We start from the raw sequence: 24606 nt of genomic DNA on the forward strand, positions 1-24606 counted from the left end.
TGACAAGTAAAATATATCATAGTTTAAAATAAGAGTTTCAATTTCATAAGTTTAGGATTAAAAACATATTTAGTCCTAAAAACAATTTAATTGTGTAATTAATGTCATGTTAATTTTTATTTATGTAATTTTATATAACTTATATATTTACAACTGTAAAATTTATTTATTATTAAAATTTTTAATGAAATGTTGATTTGGTTATCAATGCATGTAAAATTTATATTTTATGTCTATGTAACACTAATAAACTGTATTATAAGTCATACGTAAAAAAAAACATTGAAAAGTAAAATATTTATACCATTATATAAAGATGTTTTTTTTTGTGTTTTTATTTTCATTTTTATCTCTTAAATAGTATTTTTGAAAAAATTACAAAACTCTTTAATGACACAAAATTATTTAGAATCGTGTTTGTTGTACATGTAAAAGATTTATCAAGTTGTGATAATTACTGTTAAATTAATTTTTCATTTTTATAATAGTTTTATTATGTTTCGTTCTTCGTAAGTTTTATTATTCGATACGAAGATGAGCTTTTTGGGTGTGTTGGTGGTATAGCCATGTGAAGTCTAGTTAAACAGAAAACGTTCTTTAGGTGTTGAGTTCTTTTCTATTTTATAGCTATCTTTTTTTCCATTTTTCGTGTGCAATAGGTTGTAGGCTGTCTTCTTTCACATACAAAAATATAATAAGATAATGTTTTTTTTCGTATATTGTCTAATGTTTTCGCTTCTATTGTCTAATGTTTTTCCTTTTATCGTGTAATGCTTTTCTTCTATCATCCAATGCTTTTATTATTTTTTTTATTAATATAAATTAAGATAACATCTTTAAAGCTAATTGATGTATTATTTTTTGGAATTTAAAACTCCCTTATAAAATTGAAAATCAAATCAAATCAACCAACCTATACTGCATTTCCTTTCTTCATGAACGCACACCACACCACATAACCTTATATAACTGTCACGAATCTAGGTATTTTTTCCCAGCAAGTGTCTTGAAACAATCACGTTAACTTAAAATATCACTAGTCTTACCTATCCAATCACACAGGTTAATAACTTTATTTTAGTTCTCAATTTTTGTTAAACAAGTGTTAAACGGCAATTCTATTCCTAAAAATGACTCTTTATTTTAGTTCTCAATTTTTGTTTTACATTTAATTTTTGTTTGTACATACTTTTGAAGATATAAATATCTAAATATAATAATTTATTATCCGATTCTATATATCTCCAATATATTACATAATATCTTATTATATAATACTTGATTATATTTAACTATTATACCTATTTATACATAATTTAGGAAACAGGAGAACAAGATTCTAACAAGACATCAGTAAAGACAATTTAGGTAGAAGCAGCAATTGAAGTTGTACCAGTAGGGACCGGACGCCGTACGGAAGAGCATACACGTCACTACCAAGTGGACCGGTCGCCCATATCAGCGTATGGGACCCGGAAAACTACCCTTCTACTTATTGTCGGAAATGACTAATGACATGGCCGGCCGTCCACGGCCTAGGCGGCCGGGTTAGGGCGAGTCTCGATTTAGGACACATGGGCGGACGTCCTGTCATGCCTAACCCTTTCCAACAATAAGTAGAAGGGTAGTTTCCTGGGTCCCATACACTGATATGGGCGACCGGTCCGCTTGGTGGTGACGTGTATGTCCTTCCGTACGATATCCGGTCCTTATTGGTGTATGTATATATATATATATATATATATATATATATATATATATATATATATATATATATATATATATATATATATATATATATATGTATGTATGTCAATTTTAAAGTTGCAAGTGTTGATAACTTGTCCAAGAGAATAATAAACCTAATCGGCTTTCAATAATAGAAGCTGCCACAATAAAGGGTCAGTGCCAATAAAGTAGGAAGATATATTGAAAAACAAAAGGTAAATCTGATACGATAAAAGATAATTTAAGATGTCAATAAAGTAGAAGAAACCAATAATATAAAGCAAATTTATAATAGAAAAGATAGTGGAAAAGAGAACACGAGAACGACGACACGAACCTGAGGGATGGATGGAAACGACAACCTTAGCGAGGGAGGCCCTTTCAATCAAGGAGAAGAAATTTTCTCATAATTTAATATAATAAAATATTTGCCGGAAATGCACATATTTACCATTCATGGAGAAAGTAATCGATAGGGACAAAAAGCTCACTGAAATCAAAACTTTCTTTTGTTTTTAACTTTTTCTTCAACACAGAAAATATTTACTACCAAAAAGTTAAATAATTTTATTTTTAAATTTTATTTATATTTTAATAACAATAAAATAATAATAATTTTTTTTTCAATTAAAATATTTTTTTAATCTGTAAAATTTCTCACGTTATTTATTAATTTTGATCAACTTTCTTCTTAAATCTTTTCACTTTCTTTTAATTTAAACAATTTCACATTCACCTATTTTTCCTCTCAAATTTATTCTCACAAATTCATCTTCAAATCCAAAGACAGCCTTAGTCTCTTTCAATTACATTTAAAATAATTTATTTAAATAAAACAATTCAACTTTTGTGTTTCAATTTTCCATGTTAAATTTTATAATTGTTATATTTTTTATTCATTAAAACCTATTCATTTTAATGTTGTTAAAAAATTATTCGTGTTAAACAACAAAACCTTATAAAATTTATATTATTTATGAAAGTTTGATACGCAACTAATTTTTATGTACGTTATTTTAACTTGTTGCACGACATAAATGTTTAATGTATAAGATTTACAATAAAAGAGTATTTTTGTAGCTATTAATATTTTTTAAAACATTGAAGTTTAATTTAAAAATAAATTAAAAGCGATAGATTGGAAGAGATGAATCATTGTACAAATTAAGTATGCCAATTAAGAAAAAGATAGTTTAAAATTAGTTGAAAATAAAATTCAAAATATTTATAAAGATAACCAAATGAATAAAATCAAATAAAAAAGAGAGTCCTTGTATTCAGGATGACAAAAAAATTCACACCATATTTCTGAATAGAATTCGTGATGGATAATTAATACTCGCGCATATTTTAGTACCCCCTTATAAATAGATCGAGTACGGATATTATACTATCAATACCCGCGGATATCTGCTACCCGCAAAAAATAAAGATAAAAATTTAATTTATATTTTATTAAGTTAAATTTAATTAAAATTAATTTATATTTTATAAGGTTAAATTTACTTAAAATTAAATTTTAATTTATATTTAACTTAGTTTCTGTTATATTTTATATATGTTTTTGTAATTTTATTTAAATTTTATTTTAATAATTTATAAAATATTTTATAATAATTTATAAAATATATGTTTTTGTAATTTTATTTAAATTTTATTTTAATATAAATTAAATTTTAATTTATATTTAACTTAGTTTCTGTTATATTTTATATATGTTTTTGTAATTTTATTTAAATATTTGCAGGTATCCGTGAATATCCGCATGTTTTAAAATATCCGCAGATATTTTTTAAGCGAGTATCTGTGTGGGTAGCGGGTTACATAACAGATAAATTTTTTTTTGGGGTCGAGTTGCGAGTAGATACTATCTGTGTCCAACTCGACCCATTGTTATCTCTAGGTGTACTCTCCGAAATGGAAAATTATCATTTGAGCAAATTGAGTCATTATGTCACATTCCTTAATAAAGTTATATATATATATATATATATATATATATATATATATATATATATATATATATATATATATATATATATATATATATATATATATATATATATATATATATATATATATATATATACACATTTTAACACACCTAAAATTTTCATATTAATTTGATATTACCCTTATTTATTTCTATTTCTTATTGAAAAAAATACAAAACTCACTTTTATGATTATTTTATTTTTGAATTTAATGTCAAATGAATGTAAAAATGTGTCATGGTACCATTACTCAAAAATCTTACACATGGTACATTCCATTAAAACTTATTAATAAAGTGTTTAATTAAGTTCCTTAACTTTTAACATTAGAGATATAACTACTATCCGTTAAATTTCTCAATCTTTAAGGATTTACGTTGAAATTGGCTTATCTATTTATTACAAATTATATTGGAAATAAATTAAAATAATCAATATTATTCTGTTGGTGGTTTTACAATTGCTTTTCAAAAATCGAAGAATTCATTCGGTGAATTTAAATAAAATAATATAAATAATAAAATTTAGAAATTTAAAATGTATTTGTAAAAAAAAGAAAAATATAAAAGTGTGTATAGGATTTTGAACACATGTTTAAAAAAAAAAGCTAAAACATGAAAAAAAAACCAATTTAAGAAATAAAGTTAAAAGGTGGACAAGTTAATGAAGAAATAAAAACGTGGCACAGAAATATATACACGTGAGGATTATCCATTTTAATGCGAGAAAAGAAAATTAATGTACAAGTAGGAAATGAAACTTAACAAATATTGTAACGATGGGGGTGCAGGAAGCAAACTGTGAAAGAGAGTTGTGTTGAGTCCAGAAGAAGATTGGGCCCGAGTCAACGTGAACCTAACCTAACCCAAGCAAACGAACCAAAGTATCTGGATGACGAGTTATCTTTGGAAAGAAGTCTTCCCGTGAGATACGGCAGAGTAGAGAGGAGCTATATATTATTAATTAATTTAATAGCAGTCGAAACCAAATCAAAGGCACTGTACACGGGACAAGACTCCACTGCATCTTCCTGTCTTCATTGCGCTGCTATTGCTGCTGCTACTGTCACTGCCACTGCGCTTGGGCAAAAGGTAAACTAAACTGCAACCTCTCTCTGCTGCTGCTATTACTTGGCGTTTAACGAGTTAGTTAGTTAGTTATCTTTGAAGTGTTGGCATTGATGAATTGGTTGGCGGTGGTGATAGAATAGATGGGGAAGGGAAAACCTAGAGCTGTGGAGAAAGGTGTGGTAGGACCTAGTTTGAGTGTAGCATCCTCAACTATACCTGCAGGGCCTGTGTATTACCCTACTGAGGATGAATTCAAGGATCCTTTGGAGTATATTTATAAGATTAGACCTGAGGCTGAGCCTTATGGAATTTGTAAGATTGTGCCTCCGAAGAGTTGGAAACCCCCTTTTGCTTTGGATCTAGACGCTTTCACTTTTCCTACCAAGACTCAGGCCATTCACAAGCTCCAGGCTCGCCCTGCTTCGTGTGACTCCAAGACCTTTGACTTGGAGTACTCTAGGTTTTTGAAGGATCAGTGTAGTAAGAAGTCCAGGAAAAGGGTTGTGTTCGAGGGGGCGGAGCTGGACTTGTGTAAGCTATTCAATGCCGTGAAGCGGTATGGTGGTTATGATAAGGTTGTTGATGGGAAGAAATGGGGGGATGTTGCACGGTTTGTGAGGTCCAGTGGCAAGATTTCGGATTGTGCTAAGCATGTTTTGTGTCAGTTGTACCGTGAACACTTGTATGATTACGAGAAATTTTATAACCAGATGAATCAAGGGACAGACCAGAGTTGTAAGACAAGCTTGTATGAGGAGCACAAGAGTGATTGTGGGGTGAAACCTTTGGTGTCAAAGAGGATTCACAAGAGTGTTGATTGTTTAAAACGGAAGGATAGTAAAGTGCAAGGAGAAGATCATGATCAGATTTGTGAGCAATGTAAAAGTGGTCTGCATGGGGAACTGATGCTTTTGTGTGACAGGTGTGATAAGGGATGGCATACATATTGTCTTTCCCCACCGTTGAAGCAAATTCCAATGGGTAATTGGTATTGTTTCAACTGCTTGAATTCTGATCGGGACAGCTTTGGTTTTGTGCCTGGGAAGCACTATTCATTGGAAGCTTTTAGACGGAAAGCGGATCTGTCAAGGAGGAGATGGTTTGGATCAGGGCCTGTTTCAAGGGTGCAAATAGAGAAAAAATTTTGGGATATTGTGGAGGGTTTGGTTGGTGAGGTTGAGGTTATGTATGGAAATGACTTGGATACATCTGTTTACGGGAGTGGTTTTCCACGTGTAGCTGATAAAAAACCAGAATCAATTGATGACAAATTATGGGAAGAATACTCAACTAACCCGTGGAATCTTAATAACCTGCCTAAGTTGAAAGGTTCAATGCTCCGAGCTGTTCATCACAATATCACCGGTGTCATGGTACCCTGGCTATATATTGGGATGCTATTCTCATCCTTTTGCTGGCATTTTGAGGATCACTGCTTTTACTCAATGAATTATCTACACTGGTATGCCTTACTTTTATTTATTTGTGCTGATCTTGTACAATTATCTTCTTTTTTTGTAATATATATCATAACAGCGCCAAGCCATCAATTCTTGTTTGTTTCAATAAAACAGAACCCTTTCTTTCAGGAGTTATGTGTTTTTTTCATGTATGCTAATAGGATAATTTATGGCCATGTTGAATGAACCTAACATGTTCAATGAATCATAACATGATCACAAGAACAAGATTTGGTTGTATTAGGGAAAATTTAACTGTAGCAAACTTGTTACTAATGATGTGCACTTTGATGTTCCACATAAACTTGTTGGTTCAATCCAATAGCAAGAATACTATGAAAGGAATCATGGAGGTTTGAACTTGTGAACTGAGGCAAATTATCCAAACCTCTAACAACTAGCTCAATCCTAGTGGCTTGTTATTATTCTCCGTTTGAGAACACAAAAGCTTTCCTAGCTAAATATGTATGTGATCAGCAGAATTACAGAAGTGCTTCGGGCGTTCCATGCTAGTTCCAGACAGAGTCTTTTAACAAAAACTAGTTACATTCTTCCAAATTTTCTACCTAAGCATAGAACAATTCCTTCATTCATACTTTCTCTGAGCACCGCTTATTGCATACAGAAAATTTAACGTCAAGCTGCCAAATTTTTTGTGGCAATAGGATTGTAAATAATCTTATAGCATGTTTGGCTTGGCAGTGACTCAATAAAACTGCATATTTAACTTGAAATTTTGGATACAATTCACATCCGGAAAGCTAATTGTTTACAATTGACCCACCCATCACCACTCCAAACAAATTTAATCATAAAATTACTACATTCAATTAACATGGATGTTTAGTTCAAAAAAGGAAGAACGAAAGTTTTCTATAATTGTCAAATGAGTTTTTGTTTCAAATTTTCTCCTCATGCCGAAACATGTTTATTGTTTAAATTTTTGTGTGACTTCTACATAAAAGTGTGAAATTGTAACAATTTTGGACTGACATTTTTTTTTTCTTTTGGAAAGCTGGAAATCTCTGGTGTACTTAACCTGTGGCCTTATTTTGCCGAAGACTTAAATTTGGCTCACAATTTTTCTTGTACTTCAAAGAATTCATGAATTTTGCATTTTGTTTAATCTGCTTTTCTTTCTGCATTTGTGCGGTTTTTCTGTGTCATGGAACCTCAACTGCCAATATTTGCAATGTTTTTATGATCTTTAATTTTTTTTGAATATATATTTGGTTTCATGAGTGTTATGTGCCCCCCGCCACAATTCAGTTCTGATTTCTATTTTGTTCTAGGGGAGAGGCAAAGTGCTGGTACAGTGTGCCTGGTAGTCAATCCAGTGCTTTTGAGAAGGTAGGTCTTGGGTCCTTGTTATATCTATGCATTATTTTTACATTTTGATATTTTCTTTAAAAAGAGTGATCTAATTGCCTCGTTTTTTTCTGCTGCTTCTTCCAACCCTGCACCTGTGGAGGATTAAAATTTGCAACAGAAAATTTATTGTCATACTTGCTATTGCAGCCCATTTGTTTACCTGTGTTTATTTTCCAGTTTCTTCGCACACAAACACTTGAATGCACACTGTAATTGTGGGTGGACATGGGGTGTGTGTGTTTGACAAAGAAGTGTATTTTTTTATGAATAGAATTTATGAAGAGGGGAGTAGTTTAAAAGGATTCTTCTGATTCGTTATAATTGTGCTATTCGATACTGGATACAAAGATAACCATAAAACTGCTCTCCTTTTCCTTACGTCTAAATTGAGTTGTCAATTGTATAAGCAACTATTAGTCATGAAATGAGATCACTTATTCGGGCAACTATTGTCAAGATTTTATGTAGTGGTATCCTGTGATATAAAATATGGTTATGAGAAGTGTAAGCTGCTAAACATGTGTTAAATTTCCCACATTGAAATCTAAAATTTGATTTTTTTTTATTTATCTTTGATAGTATATATATAGTGTAGTTCACTTAAGTTAGTGGTTCTCTAAAAGTATTTTTAGATGGAGTCATTTTTAGGAGTCGTTAATATTTCAATTTGAATTAGTATTTTATTTAAAATTTTGAACATTTTTCAAGTGAGATATAGTCATGTAATCTTTGAATCATCCGTCACCAGTTTTCAAAGACATTTTATCACTCTCATTTGAAAATTCAATATTAAAACATAAATCCTCCCCTCCTTTCCCTACAACCCAACAATCCAAACATTTCATAATTTGTTAATTTTAAGAAATTCATTGGCAATGACAGTAAAATGATCCACTTCCTTGTAGGTGATGAGAAGCAGTCTTCCTGATCTTTTTGATGCACAACCTGATCTACTTTTTCAGCTTGTTACTATGCTGAACCCATCTGTATTGCAAGAAAATGGAGTTCCTGTCTACAGTATACTTCAGGTATCATTTATGGGGTTTAAGATATATAATATCCAAGTAAATAAGTAATGCACAATAATGCTTATAATTTGATTAGGTGGAACATTGTGGGTTGCAGTTGAAGTTCTTTTACACTTAATATTCACTTACACTTAGTGTCCCTCCATGTATGTTTCCAGTAAATGAATACGGCTGTTTGCTTGTCATTTCTTTATATTTATATATATTTGATCTTTGACATGTTTCTTTTCATTTGATGTTTTCCAGGAGCCTGGGAATTTCGTTATTACCTTCCCCAGGTCTTACCATGGAGGTTTCAATCTTGGTATGCAATTTTATTTTTGTCTTCATCCAAAATTGCAATCTTAAATATAATCTGAAGTGTGTCATACTTTGTATTTGTTTGTGTTCTCAGGTTTAAATTGTGCAGAGGCAGTCAATTTTGCTCCTGCTGACTGGCTACCACATGGTGCTTTTGGAGCTGATCTCTATCAGCGGTATCACAAAACTGCTGTCTTATCTCACGAGGAGCTTCTTTGTGTAGTAGCCCAGGTTTGCACATTGTTATGACTTTGTTACATTAGTTAATGTAATAATTTGTTGATGAGGTTAAAATCTAATAGGGTGTTTGGTTTATTTTCTTGTTTACATTTTCAGTTTATATGTTTTCACTATGATTACCAAGAGGCATTTGGTTTGAGGAAACATTTTCTTGTTTTCATTTTTTCAAAAGTTTGAATAATAAAACGTTTTCTATATCCTGTGCAATCAATGAAAAGTTGTTTACTGTACAAACTTTTGAGAAACAGGAAGCATTGAAAATAAGGAAAAGTTTTTTTTTTCACTTATATCTATTCCAACTTTAAAAAGGTAACCAAGTAAAAACACCATTTTATTGTAATTAAAGTAAAAATAGAAAATGTTTTTATCAAACCACAGTGCCTAAAATGCAACATTTTTTCCTCTTATTTATTTTTTCAAAAACTTTATGAAGGAATTGTTAGTTTTCACTATTTGGTCTTAAAGTTTTGTGAACAAGGAGTAGAATGAAAACATGGTTGCAGTTTTTTTTTCTCACTTATATCTATTCCAACTTTAAAAAGGTAACCAAGTAAAAACACAACTTTATTGTAATTAAAGTAAAAATAGAAAATGTTTTTGTCAAACCACAGTGCCTAGAAGGCAACATTTTTTCCTCTTATTTATTTTTTCAAAAACTTTATGAAGGAATTGTTAGTTTTCACTATTTGGTCTTAAAGTTTTGTGAACAAGGAATAGAATGAAAACATGGTTGCAATTTTTACAATAAGGGAAAATATAAACTTAATTGAAAACAAGGAAACAAACCAATCAGCCCCTAATTTTGGAGGTATGCAATTTGTAATTCAAGTCTAGCAAACAAAGTACATGGATCACTATTCTTGTGGATTGTGCAAGTGTAACATGGATCATCCTAACTAAAATACAAAATTATGTTTAAACACATGTACTGATAAATGAAGAGATATAAGGCAAAATAACTTTGAATTTCTCAGAGCCACAAACTTACAAGTCACACCAACAGTTCCAAATCTAGAATCCCCTCAACAACACTCACTGATCTGCTTTCAACTCTAGTCGCACCTGAACCCTCGTTGCCTTCCCTAGCAGTTCATTTCCCACTTAATAGTCATTATAAACTGCAAAACATATTAGAGAATGAGTGGAACCCAGCAGAGAGCAGAAAATTTAATCAAGTTCTCAAACATTAAAGAAACCAAACTGAAATTAGGAGTAGTGGAACCCACTAGCAAATGAATCGAGTGTTGAATCTAGAAGCAGAAGGACCAAGGAGGGGGTTTGGTACTGTTGTGTGCAGAGGAGTAGAAAAAAAGGTGAAGATTAATACTGGAATGAATGAGGCCAGGGCCTTAATCTGATGGGTCAACTGAAATGGGTTGGGTTTCTCAGATTTTCAAAAAAACCGTTCTACGCTGCTGATCCCATCCAACTGTGTGAGAGAGTGTGATTAAGATGCCAAGGCATGAGAAAGTCGTATGATTGATTGTGCAGTCTTGCGAGTAAGGTCACAATTTACATTACTGTGTAACTGAGTAAACTAGTCTTGACTTGTGTTTTTATTATATAACAATAACAATAAAAACTAAGCTTTTGTTGCCATGTGGGGTGGGATACATGAATTGATGATGCCATATTGTTCATTGTTATATTTTGACTGCAACTGATGACAGAAAGAAAGTATTGTGTACCCTTTTTGGGGGAAGGGGGTAGGCCATGCTTTTGTAAACTGCGATGGCTGTCTCCTAATATCCTGCAATGTCTGAACTGGTATTTGATGTAAAGTTGTGATGGATTGTTTTGACTTGTTTATGTTGTTTCTAGATTTTCTTATTTAGGAAGATTTATTATCATTCTGTTTTAAATCTAAAAGTGCTCTAAAGTTTTTCAGATAAAAAATGTTTAGTTCTTGACTAATCTTGCGTACTCTCTTGCGTGTTGATTGTCATCATTTTTAGTTTGGTGAAGTTGACGGCAGGGTGTCTTCTTATTTGAAGAACGAATTGTTGAGAATATCAGTTAAAGAAAAATCTCGAAGAGAGAAACTTTGGAAAACTGGTATTATTAAGTCTTCTCGTATGGCTCCTCGAAAATGTCCCCAATTTGTGGGAACCGAAGAAGTATGATTTTTTTACCAATGGTAATATAAATGATAACTCATGGCTTTGATATTTTCTGATTGTGTTTACTGGTGTGCTTTATAGGATCCAGCATGTATCATATGCCAGCAATATCTCTATCTCTCTGCTGTTGTATGTGGTTGCAGGCCATCGGCTTTTGTTTGTCTGGAGGTAAACGCACAAGGTTGAGCTATTGATTTATTGATGATCAAATAATGTAAATATGTAGTTGCCATCAATTCATCTTCCACCATTGCATCAATGTCAAAGCAAAATAAAAAAAGTGTTACCAGCCCCCAGAATGTATGTAGTATCCATTTTCATAGCTGAATTATACTTATTTGTTTCAACCTAAGATTGAATGTACCCAACAGATTTTTTTAAGTTCTTAAGATAGCCACTCAAGTTAAGTGAGTTCTCTCAATATTCTGCCCTATGAGAAGTGTGAATGCATCAGAAAACCAGCCTGTCCCTGGAAAAGCATATGGGTTGTCTGTTTTTGTCTTTTGGAAGTGAGAATAAGTAGACTGTACTATGCAATTCTGTTTCTGCTGTTAGGGATAAATGGAAAATTGTATTGTTGCATGACAGATATATATATATATATGGATCACTATTATTTCTTGGTTTGCATAAGTTGGTTTGTTGATTATGAATTTATGTATTACGTGTCTGGTATCTTCCTATGGTGTTTATTTCTCTCCATCTTTTCTTCTCTCTCTCTCTCTCTCTCTCTCTGTGTGTGTGTGTGTTTTTTTCTAGGAAAAGGTAGCACTGCCTTTGTACCCGGTGATTGTTTGTTCTTTTAAAGTGATCAGGATTTAATGCACACAGACATGCTTAAAATTCCCAATCCATTCATGTGCCAAGTAGGATTAGGCTTTATAGGTGATAGAAAAATATTTGTATTGTTGATATTATTGTGGTCAGGAGTCACTTGACAGATTCAGGTTTCTTGGGTTTGATTGGTTTGTTCCCTTGGGTGCCTTTTTATTATTACTGAATTTAGTTTTTTCTTGCAGCACTGGGAACACCTTTGTGAGTGCAAAACTGTTAAATTGCGTCTTCTCTATCGTCATTCACTTGCAGAATTGTATGACTTGGCCTATTCTATGGACAAATATACTTCTGAGGGCAAAGCTGAGTGTAGAAGTGTGAAAAGGCAGCCTTCATGTCTCAGTGCTTTGACCAAAAAGGTCATATATACAAATACATATTTTTTTAAGCCTCCAAAATTTCTAAATTCTAATATTTGGATATACTTATCTTTCTGCAATAAAAATATATGGTGTCTTCATTTCTATATCTGACTGCTGCTCTTCTGTAAGTGGTAATGTTTAATTTTTTAATTAAATTAGCTAACGTAGTGCTTGTATTGTTATGTATACATTTGTGATTTAAGAAAAAATACTGAGACTCCTGGTATATGTGTAGGTAAAAGGTGGCTCCATTACTTTTGCTCAACTTGCTACAGAGTGGCTACTGCAATCTAGTACTATTCTTCAAAATGTCTTTTTGCAAGATGCATTTGTTACTGCACTGAGGAAAGCTGAACAATTTCTTTGGGCTGGTTCTGAGATGGATTCTGTGAGTTCTATCTATTTATTGCTTTTTAAATTTTGTTGTATGTGCACACCGTGATGTACTTGACTTAGTTAGTTCTGCTTCTTTTCGGAATGTAGGTTCGAGACATGGTAAGGAATTTGCTTCAAGCTCAGGAATGGGCAGAAGGGATAAGAGACTGTGTAACAAAAATTGAGTTATGGTTGTGTCATCGAGACACTAGTGTAAAGAAAGTTCATTTAGAATCCGTTGATGAGTTGCTGAAAGTTAGTCCTGCACCTTGCAATGAGCCTTGTTATCCTAAACTGAAGGTGCTTTTCTTAACAAACTGTTAATGCCTTTGGTAATTGGGTTTTTCTGCCTTTTGTAATTGCCTTTTTCTGCCTTTTTTCTTGTTTAATTTATATGGATGCAGGAGTATGCAGAGGAAGCAAGGTTGTTTGTACAGGAGATTGATACTGCTTTGTCAATGTGTTTAAATGTACTTTTTTCTAGACTCATCACTCGTGTTTCCTTCATAACTTTATATTGGTAACACTTATATCTGGTAACAATTTATGTTCTTGCTAATTATAATTTGACTAAAATTATGTTTTGCAGATGTCTGAGTTGGAACTTTTACACTCCAAAGCTTGTGGCTTACCCATCTACGTGAAAGAAAATAAGAAATTGGAAGGAAAAATTTCTTCAACCAAGGTAGATGTTTCCTTACATAATAGTTTGGCACATATTTTCTACGCTTTATCTTTCTTTTATACTGTTTATATTTGAAACTCTTTTTTCTCTCCAAAGTGCATTTTCTTATTTACATAGTTACGGATCTTTGTAGATATTTTTTTTTTATCAGAATGTGTTTGTCAAAACTTAAATAAGAATCCATCTCTCCCTCCCAGAATCGAATCTGATCTGAAAAGTTATCACTGCTCTGCTGGTTCAGTTTTTTCTCATGGTGAAAATAATCTGGAAGTTCCATAGCCCTTTACTAGTAAGGTGAGACTACCAAGACCGTTGTGCCTTGTTCATCCTGATGGTATGAAAATGGCAGTGATTGAGTCTCTATTGGGTAATTCACAGTTAGTGACTCTCAGTTTTGGATTAGAGCCTAACTCAAGCCCACCAAACTGATTTGGGATTTCAGCAAAACTCCTCATGCCAATATGAGGTGGCAAAATGGGTTTGGGCTTCAAATTTTGAGCCTGAATTAAATGCTGGCTGTTTAGAAAAGTAAAATTATGTTTAGAAGGAAGAAATCACTTCCACAAACAACATAACTGGCAAAATGAAAAAACAAAAAGACAAAAATGATCAACATTACCATCTAATCTTTAAATGTGAGTAAACCTTAAAAATACCGTGTACTAAACACAAATTTAAAATATTTTTATCTTCAAAATATGGAGAGCTAATAGTTGTTGTGGAAAGTGTTCACCTGATTTTTATTCATTTCTTGCTTTATTTGCGAGTCCGTCTCTATCCCAGGTTCGAAGATTGGCTCATGTTCTTAACTACCCCAATTTTGTGCTTGAGCTACTGTACACTTTTGCTGTACTGCAGGGTCTTGTTGATTTATGCAGTGTTTAATTTTTCATGATGCTAACACTATTTTTTTGAGGCTCGTTAGGCATGGCTGGATAGAGTCAGAAACTGCATCTCAGCAAGACACCCTGCTGCACTACATGTTGATGTTTTTTATAAACTAAAAGCAGAGGTAATAAGAACTCTGGAAACTGCACAGGCTTTGTTTATTTCTCAAGCCTTGTTCATGTGTAGCAGTTATCAATAACAGAGGAATAGAAGTGTTGTTACGTATGTACTGAACTATTATATTTACTAAATCTAATCATGTGGATAAATCATTCATTTTTAAATTAGGTGTTTCACGTTTATGTGAGTAATATACGTCATACACAGACACAACACGTGTGCATTACTCAAGTTACTGACAAAATAATATGAAATTCATGCTTTCAATAGTTTTGGGATCTTCAAGTTCAACTCCCGGAGATAGATGTGCTTCAGAATCTACTAAATGAAGCTGAATCTTGTAGTGCTCAATGTCATGATATGTTAGAAGGACCTATGAATCTCAAGGTTTACATTTTGAATCTTTGTCATCTCTTTTTGTTTTCTATGATGGTTAAAAGGCATATCTTTATTGACTAAGGAACCTTGCAGAATGTTAGTTTGCTGCTTAAGGAATGGGAAAATTTTGCAGTTGATGTACCAGAACTCAAGATTCTAAGGCAACACCATTCGGATACTGTTTCATGGGTTTCCCACTGTAATGATGTTTTAGGGAGAGTTCATATGCAAGAAGATCAGCATGATGCAGTTGATAAATTGAATAGTATTTTGGAAGCAGGTTTATCTTTGAAAATTCAAGGTATTAGGGAATGTTGCTGCGTTATATGGGTTAAGATTTTCATTTTCGAGACCCATGCATTTATTGATTTTCTTGTTAGTTTACACTGCCTCAAGGTTTGACTTATATTTCTCAGTTGATGAGTTGCCATTGGTTGAGGTTGAGCTGAAGAAGGCTAAGTGTCGGGAAAAGGCTGTGAAGGCAAGTTATATTATATTTAACCATTCTAATACTGTTTTCTCATTTCTCTCCTTGCTTTTTTTTAATATGAAAAAGTAGAAGATTTCTTAGTATTCAGGGGCTAATCAACTTTGCCATGTTAAAGGCTCAGGCAGTTGTTTAATCTGTGAAAACTGATTGAAATACTGTGAAATTGGTACAGGCGCATGATTTTAAGATGCCTTTGGAATTCGTCCAGAAACTGTTGAAGGAAGCCACCATGTAATTTTAAATGCCCTTTCGTCATCTGAACTGGCACATCATTAGGTTTTTATTTTTTGTAGTTTCAACCATTTGCTTGTTATTCATTCTTCAGGCTTCAAATTGAGCAAGAGAAACAATTTGTCAATCTATCTTGCATGCTTACTGTTGCCATTCCTTGGGAGGAAAGGGCTAGAGAGATGCTTTCACATGGGGCTCCTATTTCGGACTTTGAGGACATGATCAGGTTCAACAATGCTGGATATGTTTTATTTATTTATTTTATCGGCAGCTGGAGATGTTTTATGTTTATAGCTTCAACAAGAATATACTTGAAGAGAACTTGAAAAAAAGGAACTTAGTATATTCATTGTGTATGTAATAGAAGTTTTATAGGCTAAATGACTAAACCTATTAATAGAAATAGGGGAGTAGGGGAACTAGGAAAGAGAATAAATGTACCCTACTAATAGCATTAAGATTTTATCCTATTTATAACAATTATTTTGGGTAATGATAAATTTGTTTTTGATCTTCCTTTTATAGAGCTTCAGAGAACATATTTGTTATTCTTCCTTCACTTAAAGATGTCAAGGATGCATTATCAGAAGCTAGTTCCTGGTTAAAGAATTCAAAACCATATTTCGTCTCTTCTATGCAAACTTCTGATTCTATGCAGAAAGTTGAGGACTTACAGGTGCTTGTTTTATTCTGTTTGTTTTGTTGCCTTAAGTTTGCTGAAAACATGACCATTATGAATATGACAATTTGATCATCTACTTTTAGATGTTGGTATCTCAATCGAAGCATCTTAAAGTATCATTTGAAGAAAGAGGAATGCTTGAATTGGTTTTGAAAAACTGCAGAACATGGGAGTATGAAGCATGTTCTGTACTAGATGATGCCCGGTGCTTATTTGAACTGGATAACTCTCTGCATGAAGTAGACAGTGGTTTAATGTGTAACATGGAAGATTTGATTGTAAGAATCCAATCCACCATAGCATCGGGTATATCACTGGGTTTTGACTTTAGTGAGATTTCAAAACTCCAAGCATCTTGTTCTACGCTGCAGTGGTGCAAAAGGGCCTTGTCTTTCTCCAATTGCTCTCCTTCTTTAGAGGTTACTATTTATCTCTAGTGACAATTTATGTTATAGTCATGCATTTTACAAATGCAAAAACGTATGGTTTCTTACTCCATCCTTTTAGTGTTTGACTGCTGCCTTGAACATATACATGCTTATGCCAAATATACCCTGCCTCCATGCCTAACTGTCCACCAAATTTGGTTTATTTTTGACTGGCTATTAAGAACATGGTATTAACTTGATCTCTTGACACTTTATTTTGAGTTCGTTCATCTAGATGCCTTTCAAAGTTGGTATCATATTTGATTATTTTCTTATTCCTATTGAACTACACATGAAACTTTTAGTGTGTTACTGCTGACTGCAATCTCGTTTTTCTTTTACATGGTTCATTGCTTAATAATTTTGTTCACCGTCTTTGTCAATCTTCTAACCTTTTCTTTGCATGGGCATAAATAAAACTTGATTTGGGATATAAGATCAGGTGTTTGCCAACTGTTCCGGGTAAAGAACATGGCCTTTTTAATGGGGCTAGCTAAGAATTAATCTTGTTGAATTTCCTTTGTTGTTGATTAGAGATGATTGCTAATCATGTAGGACGTTTTGGAGGTTGCGGAAGGTCTTTCTCATTCCTCTATTTCTGGGGCTCTGTTGAAACTATTAATAGGTGGGCTTGAATGGCTTAGGAAGGCATTAGAGGCGATTTCTGGTCCTTACAATTCTAGAAGATCCAAGTTGACTGAGATACAAGCTATTCTTACTGATTATCAGGTAATAGGTTATGAAATTTTCTGCTTTGTGTATTTTGTTATTTTGATGAGTGATTATTGTTTTGTTTGATTTATTAAATAAAGTGGCCACATTCTTGTTTGTGCGGGCATTTATATATAATTGAAAAGGAAAAGAACTTGAGTGAAATTAACAGAGTATCTTTTATGGTATTTAACCATTATTTTATAAGTAAAAGGAAATAGTACAGAGGTTGTGAAACTATGTCAAAAGAGAAAATGTGGTTTTAGTTTTTAGGTTGGTTTTTGAATCATGCTTACAATCAGACACCGTATGTTGGGGTTTCACAGATTTTATCTCTGGGACATACTTTTGTCTCTGGTATCTTGCGCATTATTGGTTCAGGGGAATTTCCATTTTTGATAAGCGGAGACTTGACAGCATTTGGTGTACACTTGAATCTTTCTTTTAGTTGTTTTTCAACTCCTGTTCTGGGAATATCATATTCTCTTCCTGGTTTTACTTCTCTCTAATATTTTTAATAAAAAGGCTAAATTTCATGCTGTGTTCGGTTTTGGTACATTGATATATTTTGTTGGATCACAATACTCTCATAGTCACATCTTCAAAACTAAAATGTTTGTTCTTACATGCTGTTGAATTGGATTGAGCGCTGTTATGTGCATGACTGTTTCAAAGGGTTTCCTTCCTATTACTGATACATAGAGACTGAACAACTTTGTGTTGTATTCACAATACTTTTTACTTCCTTCTGGTTTCACTGCCTTTTGTTTTATCCTTCCCCAGGCTGTAGTTTTGCATTGTTGCATGGTGTCTTTTCCCATATAAAATAAAGTGGTTGTTATCTCAACTAATTTTATATTTGTGTATGTTTTTAATTATTTCATTAAATTTATGATCTCATTTTTTTTGTGAATCATTAACAATTTTCTGATTTATTAAAGACATTGATTTATGGAACTTTGGAGAGAGAAAAGTTGGGGTGAAAACGTTCAAGCTTTTTCTTACAGTGGTTGGGAAAAGTTGTTTTGCCTCATACAGCTTACATCTACAACTTTTTTCTGCAGACAATTAATATGACCTTTACAGCAGTAAATATTCAACTTGAAGATGCCGTTGGAAAACATAAGTAAGTCTAATTTGTTTGTTGTAGAATCCAGATTATCCTTTATGTTAATTTGATTTGTTTCTGTTTTATTCTTGTAATTTTTATTTTCTTCCCTTTTCATAAATGTTTCAATTAGTTTTGCACTTCTGAATTCTTTTATAAGCTTGATTGTTGTTATTGTCATTTTCAATTTGACTCTACCTTTCAATACTACTTTTTGAACCATGTCTGTCTCCTATTGTGCATCATCTCGGTAAATAATATATTTCTTAATCACTTAAAACACTGGGATGGAGTGGATGGAGACTGTTGCTTCCAATTATTTTGTTAAAATGTTTTTATATTCTTAATTGTATTTTATTTCTGTTTAGGATGTGGCAAGAGCAAGTGTGCCAATTTTTTGGTCTAAGTTTTAGAGAGCGGTCTTGGTCTTCAATATTGCAGCTCAAGGTAAATTTTCTGGACGTGTAGCGGGTGGCCTTTATATGTGATTATTGATCAACTGATTGACTTAGGCGCCACTACAAAACTATGATTCTCTATTTTTGCATCTAAGCTTCTGTATTGTTCGTAAAAAAGTACTGATCACTTTGGTCAGGATATTCCTTGTCTTTTAGACAAATTGTATGCGGATTTGTTTACTTTCTTCATTTTTTTCTATTTGTAGATTTACTTTAAGCCTTAAGGTTTGTTTTCTATTTCCTTTGTAGCTTGTACATTATATTTTGCAGCACCTTTCCCATCAAGCATTTTCTTTCAATTTAATTTCATTATGTGTATATTCTTAGTTTGCATAGATTACCAAGCTTATTTGTTCACTACTTTTGAATATTATTATTGGAAATCTGAAAGCTTTCAAGCTAGTTGGGGAGCCTTTACCAGTTTGTTTTATTTTATTTATGACTTCACATATCAGTGTTCACTTGCATAGCACTGACATTACTTACCTCCAGGAGTATGGAGATACCATTGCCTTTGGTTGCTGTGAACTGGATTTGGTTTTATCTGAAGTTAAGAAGGTGGAAAATTGGAAGAAAACGTGCATGGATAAACTAGGAGCTTCAGTGAAAAATGAAAATTCGCTACTTCATGCATTGGAGAAGGTTTTGATTTAACCATATTTTCTTTTGCATGATCCATTTGCATATCACGTATCACATACTCAGGACATTGCTTTATATTTTCAGATGGGACAGACTCTAGATAGATCATTGCTTATGTACGACAAATTGCAAGATATGAAGGAACCAAACCAATGTATCTGCTGCTTTGATGATTCTGAAGATCAGGAATTTCTTACTTGTTCCACTTGTATGGACTGGTAAAGTACTTCTTGTTTTCTAAAAATAGGAGTTCCATAGTCAGGCAATAGCTTATGAGACTTCATATACACACAACAAATTCGTACAATAAAATGTACAGTGTCAAGTTTTGTGTCTATTACTCTCCATAGCATCAATAACGTTTCAAATTTGTCTTTCTTCATTTTACAAATTGTTTTACTATTTGTTATATAAGTAACATTTTTCATGGCTTATAATCTTCATGTAAGTGGATTAGTATTAATAAATAAGGAAATATCTCATCATATCTTAAGATTATCCTCTAGAATTTGTTCCCCTAACTAGCTACTATTACGATTAGTATATATACGGGTTCATGCTATAGGTTTTATGTACATATCAATCAACACACTGTAATACTTTTTAGTTAATATCAATTAGTGTTTCATTCTTATTCATTTGCCTTTCTTACTCTTTACCTAAAACCACAGATTTTCAACATGGCATCAGAATTTACCTTTTACCATCACCTGTGACCTTGGGTTACAATTCCATTGCCATGTTCCAAAAAAATATGGAACTGGTGTGTCCAATTTAACCTACCCTATTGTCATCCCAACAAGATCTTCCTCTCTTTCATCACTGGTTCGGTCAAACACTCAAGATATACTCTGTACAACGTTGCTTTTCTGATTACGGGAATAATTGTCATTCAGCCTGAAAAATTTGTTGTTTCCATACTTCTATTAATTTCTTTCATTATTAAGAAATACATTGATTAATTTGTTTGGTGCATCGATATGTTTCATATGGACAGCTATCATGCACAATGTGTTGGACTAACAGAAAAAGACGTGGCCATTGAAAACTACCAGTGCCCATATTGTGAAATTCTAAGGGGTGAATTCCGTTATCAGAATGGAGGTGCTCTACTGGTAGGATATTGTTTCGTTTAGCAGGAGTCAGCTAGTGTCCGTGTGTTTGTGTCTCGTTCTTTCAGAAACTCATTTGTACAGCTATTCTTTTTCTTTATGCAGAGGTTTAAGAAGAAACGTGTTGAACTGAAAGTTCTTACTGAACTCATGTCTGAGGCCGAAAATTTTTGTTTATGGTAATGTGGTTCACATTAAATATTTTTCTTAAATAATATTCATTTTTACTCAAATGCAGTTATTTTCAAATGTCCCTGTTTGGAAAAATTGAATTTTCAAATGCTGATATTTTGTGTGTATACAATATAGACATTAACACTTGAATGGATACAATTTAAAAGAAAGGAATTTTTAGGCAAAAATTGCTTGTAAAGTGTCTCCTAGCTTGATTCTGAAATCACTTGTAGCAACTCCCTGAAAACACGCCATCAAACAAATTTTGTAGTTCTTATGTAAAAGCTACCAGCATAAAAAATCTACCTTTCCAAACTAGACATGGATGCGTTATAGTTTTTGGAAAACTCTTTTCTACACTTTGCCCTGATAGTTTCACCATTTTTGCTCAAGATTTGCTTTGGATAATTTCAGTTTTTCTTTTCATGATCCCTTAATTTAACTGTAACATGCTAAGACTGGCAAAAACATTAGGTAAAGTCACGTTTTAAGTCAAGCAGAAATACTTGTGCTATAATGTATTTTAGTTTTGGTACATAAACATTAATGCTACTGTATTTTATGGGAAGAAGGAATTATGGTTGTTTTAGAGTATAATTAGATATTTTTGTTTAGGTGTCTGTTGGTGTGAGGTATCATACTTGTGGGGAAGGGAGGGGGGTTTAAAGGGTTGGTTCTGTCTGCAGATGCTGGAAAATGGTAAGGATTGGATCCTGGCAGAACTGGAATTATTTATTGGCTAAGTTGCATGCAGTGTGAGCAGAGAGTTCAGACGTATGTGGGATACCCAATGATAATTTTAATATTTTTTGTTGTACACTTTTTTAAAAAAATTTAAAGCAGAAATATGTAATATAGAAAGTTGATTTTGGATTCTTTTTAGAATGACTCTGCAAACTGTCACTCTAAGAAAACTACATATATTTCTATAGTTTCTTTCTTTCTCTCTTATTTTCTGCATTTTTTAGGAGGTGGTGTTCTATAAGAGTCTTGGACCTTCATCTATGGTGGAAAATTTGTAGAGTCTAGGTTCGTTGTATATACCAACAAAATCATGTATACAGTGATTAGGATAAGGGTATTTGTTTATTTTTTTGGTCTAGATAATTCAGGTGTGGTGTGCAGTTTCGACACATGGATTCCATCACGTACCTCTTGTTTTCTCTACCTTTGACAATCCTCACTGTAAGTTTTTTATTAACTTGTAATTTGTCTATTGTATGTGTAGGATTGATGAAAGAGATGTTTTGAGTCAACTTGTTGAGAAAGCCCTTCAATGCAAATCTTTCTTGAAAGAAATTGTAATCCTTGCATCAGCTCATGTTGATCAAGATATTTGCATAATCTCTGAAAAATTGGCCACTGTTGTAAAGGCATGTATTTATTTATTTATTTTTATCTAGTTCTTGTATTATTTCACTTAACTGGAACATGGTTGTTACAATTGAGTTGGTTTCTCTTATTAATACAGGCTAGCAACGTGGCTGTTGTCTATGATCAGCACGATACTTGTGATCTTGAGCTTACTTTGGCAAAATTCTTGTGGAAAGCTCAAGTCAATAGAATATTAAATGGTGTACCAAAGCCCACTGTCCAGCGTATTCAGAAGCATCTGAAGGAGGTATCTGCTGTTGCCTTGGTTTATATTGTTTTTTGGCATTCATTGAAAAACCAAGATGCCCCCTTTTTTTATCAGTACTCGTTCACTTTTCTGCTTTTATAAAATGTCTTGCCAATATAAACAATTTTAAACGTACTGAAATGTCCGAGTGCATGATAGGGACTGGCTATGGGCATATCACCTGAAGATCACTATATGTTGAAAATTTCAAATGTGAATAGCTTAGGTTTGCAGTGGACAGAACTAGCCAAAAAGGTTATTCTTTTTCCTTTGGTGATTCTTCTCTGTACTTTATTACTCTAGCTGACTTTTAATTTTAAATATGAACAGGTGGCATCGGATTATGGGGCACTCGGCCTTGATAAAGTTCTTGAACTTATAGTGGAAGGTGAAAAGTTGCCTGTTGATGCGAATGAGGAACTAAGAGTAAGAGATCAGTCATTTCTTTATTTGTTAAAGTTGAGACATTTTTATTTTGGCAAGAATTTGTTGAGATTATAATCAAGTATTTTTTCTGTTGACAATAGTTGTTAAGGGCACGATGCATGCTTTATTGTATTTGTCGAAAGCCCTTTGATCCAGAAAGGATGATTGCATGTTGTCGTTGTAATGAGTGGTATCACTTCGATTGCATGAAATTGCCATGCACAAGAGAGGTCTACATTTGTCCCGCGTGTACCCCATGTACGGAAGGATTACCTCCAAACCATGACAGGTCTGTTTATTTTATTCGTCTCCAAATTAGTTTGAGAGTAGTTTTATTTTCACTGTGGTTGCTTGAAATTTTTAAAATATTATTTTCTAGCAAGCATTTTGAAAAGATTATTAGTTGCCAACTCCATTTTATCAGCAGAAAAACACAAGTTGTTGCATCATCATAGAAATTAGGAACATTACTTAATAAACTTTGTTAAGTTCCAGCTGGTTGAGTGTCTGGAAGAATGGTTCTGTCATGTATTTCTGCTAGAGGCTATTATTTTTGCAATTCTTTTGGGTATTTTTAGTGATTATCTGTCATGCTTTACAGATTAACTAGTGGTAAATTTGAGGAGCCAAAGACCCCTTCTCCCAGGCATTCAAACCCTAGAAAGAAACAGAAGAGAGACGCACCCAACCTCACTTGCAATACGTTCGCTACCAGGGATCAAGATAGTGAACGTTGGTATCCGAGTGGGATAGAATGTCTAAGGTGGCAAAATCGAAAGCCTTTCAGAAGAGCAGCTAAGAAACGTGTTGAACTTCGAAGTCTTTCTCCATTTATTTGCATACAAAGATAGTTGAACATGGTACACAATCATTGATCATTAAATTGATTCAATTGATTTTTATGGTGTCATCTAGGTCATTTTTAATCCATCTTAATGTGAAAATTTCATTTTTAGTTTCCGGTTCTGCATTGGATTTGAAGACTGGACTTAATAGGATAAAGATGGGCGTGAATTAACGTAGGAACCATTAGTTTTTATACAGCTGACAAAATTAGGCAGGATTTGATAGAATTCACTTAGTTTTTATGGGGTAAGTTAGATAAAGCATACATAGCTAATACGCCCATGTACTTAGTGTATAAGGTTTTTACATTGCTATTTAATCATAAATTGTCATGATGACTTTTGAAATAATGGTGTAATTTTCTGTGTACAGTAATTAAATTCTTCTGCCGAAAAGATCCTAATCAGAAATTGCATTTGTAATGTATATTTTGGATCTTTGTAAAATTGGTTTTTAAGATTCAGGCTAATCTAACTTATTAAATTAATTCTTAACAGGAGACCAACTATTTGCTCATATCCAAAATATAGGGTCAGATAATTGTATTCCCTAAAATTGACACTATTAATTGAGTTTAATATTTGAAGAAGGTTTAATATTTTATCAAACTTGATTTCAATTAAATAATGTAAAAAGGGAACAAAAAATGAGAGTTAAAATCCTTACCAAATCCGAATCCTTAAATTCTTCCAAAAAACCTCATTAGTATAACATGCTAAATTTT

The 24606-nt window shown here is 32.8% G+C and overlaps 1 protein-coding gene across 1 annotated transcript; it reads left to right on the forward strand.

Moving 5' to 3' along the window:
• Nucleotides 1-4690: 4690 nt before the first annotated feature.
• Nucleotides 4691-23991, forward strand: LOC124830502 (transcription factor jumonji (jmjC) domain-containing protein). The gene is made up of 33 exons (XM_047304239.2): nt 4691-6254; nt 7545-7602; nt 8529-8651; nt 8898-8955; nt 9046-9182; nt 11147-11308; nt 11393-11479; nt 12331-12504; nt 12743-12895; nt 12991-13182; nt 13287-13352; nt 13472-13567; nt 14493-14579; nt 14846-14962; nt 15047-15254; nt 15370-15434; nt 15616-15674; nt 15769-15900; nt 16200-16350; nt 16440-16775; nt 17340-17513; nt 18560-18621; nt 18972-19050; nt 19554-19703; nt 19788-19921; nt 20701-20818; nt 20921-20994; nt 22218-22362; nt 22461-22610; nt 22770-22865; nt 22941-23036; nt 23138-23325; nt 23638-23991. Exons 1-33 carry the CDS (start codon nt 4933-4935, stop codon nt 23885-23887), a joined length of 5499 nt encoding a protein of 1832 aa, XP_047160195.2. The 5' UTR covers nt 4691-4932; the 3' UTR covers nt 23888-23991.
• Nucleotides 23992-24606: the final 615 nt, after the last annotated feature.

This window comes from Vigna umbellata, chromosome 10 (genome assembly GCF_029865625.1).
Source record: "Vigna umbellata cultivar VRB3 chromosome 10, Vumbellata_1.0, whole genome shotgun sequence".
NCBI lineage: Eukaryota > Viridiplantae > Streptophyta > Magnoliopsida > Fabales > Fabaceae > Vigna > Vigna umbellata.